Source organism: Ceratotherium simum, chromosome 35 (assembly GCF_057802395.1).
Source record: "Ceratotherium simum simum isolate JZ-2026a chromosome 35, ASM5780239v1, whole genome shotgun sequence".
Classification (NCBI taxonomy): Eukaryota; Metazoa; Chordata; class Mammalia; order Perissodactyla; family Rhinocerotidae; genus Ceratotherium; species Ceratotherium simum.
The window spans coordinates 9,083,084-9,093,307 of record NC_141934.1 but is presented as its reverse complement, the minus strand read 5'-3'; the positions used below and the strand labels follow the sequence as shown (position 1 = coordinate 9,093,307).

Sequence of the window (10,224 nt, the reverse complement as noted above, 5' to 3'; positions counted from 1 at the left end):
CCCCACCCCCACCCCATCCCACCCCGCCTTGGTCCTGGTGGCTGCGGACTTGGGGCAGGGGGCGGGTGATCCTCCGCAGGCGGAAGAGGGAATCCGGGGCGAAGGGGAGAAGGAGCTCCCGGCGGGCTTGGGCGGCCGCGCAGGGGCCAGGGGCGGGAGGGGGGGGGGGGGTGGGGGGAGCGCGGAGGGGGCGGGCGAGCGGCGGGCGGGGGAGGGGGGAGCGCAGTCAGCGCGGCACAGAACGAGCGAGCGAGCGAGCGAGCTGGAGAGGCGGCGGGAGCCGGAGCGGCGGGCCGGGCGGCCGCGCCGGCGAGCGGACGAGCGGGCGGCGGGCAGCGCGGAGCGCGGAGCGCGCGGGGCAGCGAGGAGCGGGCACGGCGGGCGCAGCGCGCGGCGGCCGGAGCAGAGAGGCCCCAGCGGCGCCCCCTCCGCCTCCCCTGCGGGACCCCGACCGGGAGCCCGACGAGGGAGGGAGCGGCATGGACCGGCCGCCCCGGGCGCGGGGGCGCTAGGCCCCCGGAGGGGCGTCCCTCGCCTTGCCGCCGCCGGGCTGCCCTCCGCAGCCGCGCGCCCCACCTGCTCCAGCCGCCCCCGGGGCCGCCGCCGGCCCATGAGCCCTGACCTCAAAGTTTGCGGCGGGCGGGCGGGCGCGGAGCCTCCAAGATGCCGTTCCACCCGGTGACGGCGGCGTTGATGTACCGGGGCATCTACACTGTGCCCAACCTGCTGTCGGAGCAGCGCCCCGTGGACATCCCTGAAGACGAGCTGGAGGGTGAGTGCCCCACCGGGACCCCAGCCTGCCGGCCCTCCTACCTGTGCGCCCAGGTGAAGCGCGAGCTAGGGGCGCAGGCGGCGGGGTGCTGTCCGCAGGTGCCGGCTGCCAGGTGGGTGCTCCAGCGAGCAGCTGCGCGGGGAGGCAGGACCTGCTCGTACCCCTGGGCGCCGCGGTAGGGGTCGCCAAGGCAGAGGGGCGGCCCAGCCCCTGCCCGCGTGGTCCCTCGCGCTGCGGAAACTTGCCGGGCCCCGCAGCAGGGTCACGGGGCCGCGCAGTCCGCGGTGACGGTGCGGCAACGCGGCGGGTTGGGGTGGGGGTCCGAGCTGGGCCCCCCGCGCCGGCCGGGCCGGAGCACCCGCATCCTGATCCCCTCCGCGGCGCCTGCCCGCGGCTCTGCGCTCGCATTGACATTCCGCTCGTGTCGCTTTTAAAATCCAATCTGCTCCGAGAGCCGGAGAAGGGGAGAGGGCGACGGCCCTGCTCTTGCCGGCTGCCGGGCTGCCCCTAGCCCCTCCTGCGGCCGTAGCACCTTACCCACAGCCCTGCGGGGACCCCCAGCCCGGAGCGCTGGGAAGGCGGCCCGGGAGGTGGTGGCGACAACAAGTGGCCAGATTGGGCGGCTTGATCACGATAACCAAGCCTGGAAGGGAAAGACAGAGAGGCTGGGACCCAAATCTGTGCCCCCCGGAGTCCCTCCGCCTCTCGGCTTGAATGGGGACCTTAGGCAGTGGGCTAGGCGAGGTGAGAGCGGAGGGCAGGGGCTGGGGTCCCTGGAGGGAGGAATCTGGGGAGCAGTGAGAACCCTGGGGCCTGCGAGCAATTTCCCTACTGGGCTGGGGGCAGGTGCTCAGGTCTCCCCTCCCCCCAAACCTCCTGTGGCCCCATATGGAGTAGAGTGGGGGGCTCTGGGCTGGTGGGAGTCTTGGCACCTTGGGATCTGCTTGTCTGCTGTTGAGGGAGGGGCAGAGATGGCCCAGAGGCTGGGCCTCTCTTCCAGTATCTTGGGTCCAGGGGTCTCTGAGATCTGGGGCTCATCACCGCCTGGGGGGTGGGGTGGGGCGGGTGCAGCTGAGACACCAGCGCAGTCAGGGATGATGGTGTGAGCACAAGGGAAGACAAGGAGAAAGGTCTTCCCTCATCCCCAAGCCCTGGAGGTGGCAGATCTTGGAGGAGTCCAGCTGGGTCAGGGGGATGATCAAGAGGGAGAAGGCAGCTCCCCCCCCACCCCCACTGCACCATAGACTGTGAGCCACTGCTCCTCACCAAGTCCCGCTGAGAGGCCCCAGAGGCTGGGAGAGCCGTGGAGACGGGGTCTGGTGTCTGATGCGGGCAGGACAGATGGATCCGTGCCTTCGCTGGGTCTCTGGCCTTCAACCCCAAATCCCAAGTCCCTGCCCTGTCTGGGCCGAAGCCCAGGAACCACAGCCTTGTCCAAGGCCTGGGGAAAGGAGTGGGTACCATGAGGGGAGAGAGGGCAGGGGATGGGGCATAGGTCGTCTCTTCCCCACCGTTGTCTCCTCCTGCTCTGAGTCACCCCAGACCTCCTGCCCGTGTTCCCCTCCATGGGCCCTCGTCCATCCCTTCCTCCTGGCCACTTGGGTAGGGGTCAACAGTGTCCCCCCACACCCCAGGCAGCTTCCACCTCATTCCTTCCCCTTGCTCCCAGCACCCCACCATGACTGCAGCAGCCCTGCTATGGGCCTCACTTGGTCCCTCCTTTCTCCATCTCCTAGCCCTGGAGTGCAGACCCCAAGGAGGAGAAGAAGCTGAGAGGAGGCTGGGATGCAGGGGTGAGCGGGGCACAGGGCGGGCAGTGCAGGGGCAAGGAGGCCGCAGGCTTCCCTTGGGCCGCCTGGCAGACAAGCTGGCAAGAGCCCAGCAGCGTTAGTCACCAGCCACACCAAACGCACTCCATGCTTTTTTCCGTCCCCTTCTCATGGGCCCTGAGGAGCAGAGGGGCCTGGCACAGGGGGCATCTGAAGGGCAGGGCCCTTCCTGGGGCGGGCAGGAGGGGATCATGGAGCAAGCAGATGCCTGGCTGGCCCAGCCCATCTCTCGGCCCACAGGCAGCTACAGATGAGGGCAAGAAGTCCTCCATGACTGAGTCTCTTCTTGGCTGTAGGCAGCCCAAAAGCCCTCCTCCTAGGAAACCGAGTCTCTGCAGGCGCTGGTGGTCCTTGAGTGCCAGGGCTGGGTGGATAGGGTGACCATCCCTGGCACAGATTCCCCCTCCTCCCCTTCCACCTCCCCAGTGCCCCATTAGCACTCCTGCCCCAGGGCAGTCTGGGTAAGACCCAGGTCTTTTGCTAGGAGGACGCCCACTGGTGGGGGCCGCATGTGCAGAGAAGAGGGAGCCCGGCAGCTTGGGATGAAATGCTGTAGACAGTACATGCCTGCCGCAGAAATCCAGGGGGTGGTTAGTCCAAGGGGGAGGAGGACCAGGAAGGGAGATGGAGAGCATGGGGCAGCGGTGGGTTTGAGTCTCTGCACCCTCAACTTGTGGAGTGACCTTGGGCAATCACTTGCCTTGGTTTCTCCATCTGTCAGAGGGGGTTGGCATTGCCCCTCCCCAAGGCTGCTGGTGACAAAGGATGTGATGGAAGTGCTCAGCACAGGGCCTGGCATGCAGTGGGGGTTCGGGGACCTGGACACAGCAGCAGGGGAGGCCAGACATGGGGGCCCTGCAGGGGTAAGAGCCTGCCGTGTGGAGGAATCGGTGAAGGTCCACGAGGCAGGGACGCAGGGTGCGCAGGAGACTGGGCTAGAAAGGCAGGCTGGGGGATGGGCTGGGTGGACGGGGCCTTGAAGGTCTGGCAGAGGCACCTGGGGACCTGGGCCTGGGGAGCCATGGATGGCAGTTGGTAGGGTAGATGTGGCTGGGCAGAGCTGGCCTGGGCCCACCTGCCCACCGTGAGGCGGAGGTGCGGGCTCTCCCAGATTCTCCCTGTACCCACTCCCTGACTACACACACAGCAGAGACCCCCAGGGCCTGCAGGAACACTGAGGCTGGCCCCAGTGGCATCAGCGGACTTGAGCACCTGAGGGTGGGAATGGGGGCAGCCATAAGCCCTGGCCCAGCTCTGGCCAGAGAGAGGAGGAAGGAGACAGACAGACAAGCAGACAGCCACCAGAGCAGGGTTCTGGGGTTGGCACTTGGCCTGCTCAGTTGGACAGTGGAGCCTGCATTGAGAGTGGCCAAATGGGGGCATCCAGAGTGTGGGGGGCAGAGGAGTCCCCTTTCTTGTCCCTCTTCCTTGCAAGCCACCTCTGTGCAGGCCAGAAACTCAGGAAGGCCACAGTGGCGGGGTGTGGGGCCAGTGCTGCTGAGAGCAGCAGTCTCTGCAAAGGACAGACACTGCCCCCTCGCTGAGTGACCTCCAGCCCGGCCACCCCTCTCTGGATTCCGGCTCCTTGACAGAGTGCTGGCATCCCTTGGGGCCTGTTGGGGACTCAGGCCCCTCACCGCATGCCAGTGAGGGGTTTGTGGGTGTCAGGCTGGAGGTGGCAGGTGGGGGACCGTGTCAGTCTGGAAACCTGGAGGCCCTGCCAGCTCTTTGCCGGGCAAGGTGTCCCCTTGCCAACATGGAGCATGGCAGGCTTCTCCCAGCCTCATGGGGCAGGAACAGAGTGAGGCTTTCGAGAAAACACGCCCTGTTGGGATGTGTGGATGGCAGTGGCAGGGAAATCATGACACCCACCCAACTCAGGGAGCCCACAGGAGAGTCCAGGCCTCAGCCATGGGACAAGAGTCATGTTCCCATTTCACAGATGAGGCACTTGAGGCTCAGAGAGGAAGTGCCTTGCCCAGGTCACTGAGCAGCAGAGCCAGACTCCAAGCCCAGGCCCCCAGGTCCCGGCACCAGCCAACAGGAAGGCCGGCCTGGGGCTCCGAGCTCGCCTAGTCCTCCCTCTCCTTCCGGCTCTGCTGTCTGGGACGTTCTGATTTACAGTGTGCTGTTCTGAGCTAGCCTGGCCTGGCCGAGCACTTATACACTTGAGTGTCTTATTCCATCATCCCCGCAGCCCCATTGTACAGGTGAGCAGACACCAGCTCAATGTCACCCAGCCAGGATGTAGAGAGCTGGGGTTTGAACCTGAGTCTGTGTGACTTACAGCTGACTCTCTGGGGAGAAGGTGGTCCCCGAACTTGGCCTTGGGAGTCAGCTGGGCCTGGGGCAGGGCTCCCGGCATGAGCGAAGGCAGAGCAAGACTGAGGTGTGAGCTGTGTGTGCTGGGAGGGGTGGCCAAAGGAACACATGGACGCGGAGGTGGCAGTCTCTGGATTTATCTAGTGCTCTTGGGAGGTTAGTCTGGCCTGAGAAATGGCTATGGGGTCCATGGGCTGCCTCCAGGCCTGTCACCTGCCCACATACCCCACAATTCACCTGCCCTCCACTGACTCCTGCCTAGCATAGTGCGTTTCCTCAGGGCTTCCTGAAGGGGGTCAGGGGCTCCACCTGAAGCAGCCCTGGGCTCTGGGAGCCACACCTGGCCCCTGCCAGGTGGGAGGGACAGCCTGGACCCCAGCTCATTGCAGGGGATGGGGCCAGCACTCACTGCGGCCCCACTGTGGGTCCAGGGTTTTGCCCTCCCACCTTGAGATCTCCCAAATGGGCCTCTACAGAAGAGGAAACTGAGGGCCCAGATAGCTGGGGTGCCTGACCCTGGGGTCCCCCTTCCCCAAACCAGCCCTTGACCTGGGGATCTAAGGATGGTTCTCCCACCCCTGCCCTCAGCTTGATCCCCCTCTTTGGTGGTGGCCCATAGGAGGGTGGGGGTGGGGTCCCTGGGGGCTGAACAGGGGAACGGGCAGCATCCTCAGCCCCCCTCATGCTTCTTGCCTGGTTGGGGATGGAAAACAAATGTTTTGCCTTTACTAGGATTGTTTATAAACTAAGAGTAAATGGGCTCAGAGCGATGGCCTCCCCCCAAGTGGTGCCTGACCTTCTGCTCAGCTCCTTTCTCTGTGTGCTCCAGATGGGGGGTTCCCCAAATCAGTCATTCATTCATTTAACCATTTATTCAGCAAATGTTTATGTTTGAATGACAGGCACTGTTCCAGGTAACAGGACGCAGCCGTGAGCAACACCGACCTGGTCCCTGCTCTCATGGTACCCGTAGTTCACACTCCGGTGTGGTCAGTGCAAGGATGGAGGAAGAGCGGGGTCTGGGGGAGCCCAGTGGAGGGCCAGAGTCAGCCCAGGGGCGGAGAGGGCACCAGGGAGGTGATGCCGTCCGTGCTGGGAACTGAGGATGCATCCGAGCTCACCGTGGTCAAGGGAAGAGCATTCCGGGTGAAGGAGCCACATGTTCAAAGGCCCGGAGGTGGAGCAACCTGGTGCTCACCAGCACGAAAGGGCCCCTAGGGCTGGAGTTCAGAACACCTGAGGTGGGCAGAGCCTCTGGCTGGGTCGGGAGGCAACAGCGCCAGCCAGAAACCCGAGAGTGTGTGTGTGTGGAAGGCGGGGCACAGGGTGTGCCTGGTTGCACGTCAGTGCCTTCATCTCTACCCAGAGACTCCCAGGCACTGGAATCCCCTCAGCAGCCTCCATAACTGCCAGGCCTCTGCTCACACACCTCTGGGGATGGGGAGCTCACTGCCTCCTCAGTGACCCAGGAAATCTCTAGGTGGAGTTCCCAGAGTCCAGGGTTTACAGATTTCCCATCCCAGCTGCTCTTCTGTCCGAGGGGCCGCTGGCTAGGAGACCAAATTCTCAGGCCCTGGCTGGGATAGGTAGGGGGAGGCCTAGAGTCAGAGGGTCTGGGCGCCCAGGCAACGCAGCTGCGGCCCACTGTCTCTGTCTTGACCTGCATGCCAGCCGGTCTAACTTCCAGGCCTTGGGTGCAGACACCAGGTGGCAAGAGCCTGATGAAGTTTGGGGGCCTCAGCCCAGCGGGATCAGGGAATGACCCCACAGCGCAGGATCCCACAGTCAGTCTCAGGGGTTCACAGACCCCTCAGGCCAGGCCCAGGGCCAGCCTAACTCCTGTCCCTACCAGAAACAGCCCTGACCCCACATTGACCTTGGGCTGGCTACCTTGCCTCTCCACGCCTCAGTTTCCAGATCTGCAGTGTGGAGCATCTCATCTGTCTCTGCTTCTAAACACACACACACACACGCACACACACACACACACTCCCCTCAGCCTGCCAAAGACCCACCCAGGGGAACAGCTTAGGCAAAGGCCAGGAGGCTGGTGGGTGAACTGAACAAGGGGATCCCAGGGAGCTGGAGCAGAGAGGGTGTGAGTGGACGGAAATTCCCTCCCCCCTCAAAGGAAAATGCTCTTGAGGGTTCTTCTTGGGCCAAGTAACAAGTAACGGAGAGCAGGCAGAGAAACAGAAGTAGAGCAAAGGTGAGCAGGGAGAGGTTAGGACCCCTCGACAGTTCCTGGACTCCTTGGTGAAACCTCTGCCGTCTCCACATCATTACTGCCCATTTTACTATGGCTAAGACTGAGGCTGGCGCAAGGTGACTTGTTGTTCGTTCCCTGGCTCCCACCCAGTGCTTTGCTCCCCACCCCCGGGTCACCCGGGTCTTCAGGCCTCAGTCTCCTCCTCTGTACAAGGGGGGACAACCCCCACATCTCAGGCAGCCTGGGCTTTCTAGGGCCCCTCCATCCAGCCTCTGTCTTCCCCCAAACCTTGGGCTCCCGGAGGCAGTCTGTGCCTAGCTCTCAGCCCATCAGCCTGGAGTCACGACTGCCTCATGTGGCTGCCATTAATGAGTGCTGGCCAGTTAATGAGCTGAGCTGAGCTGAGCCCAGGGGAGGAAGTGTGAGATGGGGATGAGGGGGCGAGGGGATGGAAGGAGTGAAAAGTGGGCAGGGAAGCCTTTGGCAGCTCACGGAGGCTACCAGCTGCCTGGCCCTGGCATCCTCCCCTGCACAGTGGGACCCATGGTACCCACCACACGAGGTCGTTATGAGCTCGAGCACGCTGGGAGAGGCTGTGGGAGCCTGGCACGCTGAGGCCGAGACCCCGGGGACGGTCTGCCACTGCTGCAGGCCTGGGCACACCTTTGCTGCCCTGCTCGGCTGGCCCTGCAGGCTGCGCTCTGTGGTGGCATCTTGGGCCACCCGCCAGCTGTCTTCTCCACGCTGCGCTCAGACTGCGGGTTCCAGGATCCTGGGGGTCTGGGAAATGGGGTGTCGGGGAAAGGAGTGAGTCCTAACTTGCTCTGCTTCCCCCACAGAGATCCGTGAGGCCTTCAAAGTCTTTGACCGTGACGGCAATGGCTTCATCTCCAAGCAGGAGCTAGGCACTGCCATGCGCTCCCTGGGCTACATGCCCAACGAGGTGGAGCTGGAGGTTATCATCCAGCGGCTGGACATGGATGGTGAGCACCACTCCTGCCTCAGTGTCCTCACCCCTCACCTGGGGGACCAGGGCTGGGGCCTGAGCCACTGAGGCTGAGCTCACCCTGGGCATCTCCCTCCCCCCACTTCCACCCACCTCCGAGCCCATGACAGTTTGCAGCAGGATCTGGCCCCATTTCTCAGCCAGGAGAATCGAGGCCAGAGAGAATGTGACAGCTCCAGCCACATCCAAGGGTCGGAGGGTCTGCCCCGTCACCCTGTGTTCCAAGAAAATTTTCAAGTACAGAAAAGTAGAAAGGATATACTAAATAACCCAGTTTCCACCACCCAAAATAAAACCATTAATTTTGTTGTATTGGCCCCATGGCATTTTATTAAGGAAAAACTTGTAAGAGCTAGTGATGCCCAGTGCCCTCCTCTTGTGCCCCCTTGGCCTCCTCTCCACCCATAGAGCAGGTGGTGGCCTGGGTGGGCTGCCTCCCATCCCGAGCCTCGTATGCTCTCCGTGTGGTGGGGAGGACGTCGGCCCCCAGGTCCCCACCACTGCCAGGAAGCCATGACAGGCTCTGAGTGAAATGTGAGGGTCTCCATGTGTGCCCCCTCAGGGCCCACCCACTACACTCCACCTCCACCTCGTCAGATGGGGCCTCGTCACACTTGGTGGCTTCAGCGTCAGCCTAGAGCTTGGCACGTGTTAGGTGGCCCTGAAATTGACTCGAGGCTCTGAGAATCTGAGGGGACCTGCCGAGGCCCTACAGTGGCCCAAGGTGCCCGGTTGCAGCCCCACTTGCTGATTGGAACTGGGCCCACTCTAGGTGATGGCCAAGTGGACTTCGAGGAGTTTGTGACCCTCCTGGGACCCAAGCTTTCCACCTCGGGGATCCCAGAGAAGTTCCACGGCACTGACTTTGACACTGTCTTCTGGAAGGTATGCCCTGGCTGGTTGGAACTCAGGGCTGTGCACACCGTGAAGGGCTGCACTGGGGTCAGTGAATGGCTGGGCCCACACTTTAAAGGGGAGATGACCACTCCAGGCTTCTGTCCACTGGATGTCTTGTCTCCCAGAGGGGCATGGGCTCCCTGGGGGAGGCTGGTGTTGGTCAAGGACTCAGGGAATGGAGGATCTGGAGGCCGGTCGCTGGGCTTATGTGGCTGCCTGTGCTGGGTGGGGACTGTGGTGGTGGTGGTGGTGGCCAGAGCACCGTGTCTCCCCCCACCCAAGTGTGACATGCAGAAGCTGACCGTGGACGAGCTGAAGCGGCTGCTCTACGACACCTTCTGCGAGCACCTGTCCATGAAGGACATTGAGAACATCATCATGACGGAGGAGGAGAGCCACCTGGGCACGGCAGAGGAGTGCCCCGTGGACGTGGAGAGTGAGTGATGACCCTGGGAACCACGGGCGGGCCAGCTGCTTGAGCAGGGGAGGAACCCGGGGTTTGCAGAGGGGGCTGGGGGCCTCCTTGCCTGCCCCAAGCCTCGTGCCCCTTTGTGCCCCATGGGACGAGCCATGTGCGCAAGTGCAGGCGGCTCCTGATTCCATCGCTTTGCTGTCCCCTTGTGTCTCTTCGGCACTCCCTGGTGGTGGCTGCAGCCTGCTCCAACCAGCAGATCCGCCAGACGTGCGTGCGCAAGAGTCTCATCTGCGCCTTCGCCATCGCCTTCATCATCAGCGTCATGCTCATCGCAGCCAACCAGGTGCTGCGCAGCGGCATGAAATAGGCACCTGCTGTCCGCGCGTGGTGCACGGGGCTGCTCCACACCCCCCGCCGCCTGCAGTTCTCTCCTTCAGCCAGGCCCCCTGGCCACCACCACGGGTACTTCAGGGCCTAGATGTCTGGTGACCCCACCCCACCCGCCCCACAGGCCTTGCATGGAGCTGTGGCCAGGCTGTGGAGGGCCTGGTGGTGGCTCTGAGGACGGCCCCCAGCCCACCTGCAGCCTGCCCGTGCGCCACCCTGGCCTGTATGTAGCACTAGCTCTTCCCGCTGTCCAGGGGCTCCTGGGGAGTCAAGGAGGAACCGGTACAGGGCCAAGCACTGCTGCGGTCCCTGAGACAGGAGGGGGCAGGGCCCTGTGCCCAGGCCACACAGTCGACTCGACCCTGGTCCCTGAGGTTTGCCCAGGGC

General features: G+C 63.7%; 1 protein-coding gene across 2 annotated transcripts; it reads left to right on the top strand.

Moving 5' to 3' along the window:
• Positions 1-246: 246 nt before the first annotated feature.
• On the top strand, positions 247-10,215 carry CABP7 (calcium binding protein 7). Of its 2 annotated transcripts, XM_004429805.3 has the most exons (5): positions 247-772; positions 7,972-8,115; positions 8,911-9,023; positions 9,318-9,471; positions 9,690-10,210. In XM_004429805.3, exons 1-5 carry the CDS (start codon positions 664-666, stop codon positions 9,815-9,817), a joined length of 648 nt encoding a protein of 215 aa, XP_004429862.1. In that variant the 5' UTR covers positions 247-663; the 3' UTR covers positions 9,818-10,210. The 2 variants fall into 2 exon arrangements, with proteins under 2 accessions (XP_004429862.1, XP_087280110.1); XM_087423984.1 differs by having other exon boundaries at positions 8,911-9,471; positions 9,690-10,215.
• Positions 10,216-10,224: the final 9 nt, after the last annotated feature.

Excerpts from the sequence above, each read along its gene's own strand:
- CABP7 (XM_087423984.1), top strand. The coding sequence starts at position 664 with ATGCCGTTCCACCCGGTGACGGCGGCGTTGATGTACCGGGGCATCTAC. Across the intron at positions 773-7,971 it reads CCCTGAAGACGAGCTGGAGG|AGATCCGTGAGGCCTTCAAA; the intron begins GTGAGTGCCCCA and ends CTTCCCCCACAG. Across the intron at positions 8,116-8,910 it reads CCAGCGGCTGGACATGGATG|GTGATGGCCAAGTGGACTTC; the intron begins GTGAGCACCACT and ends GGCCCACTCTAG.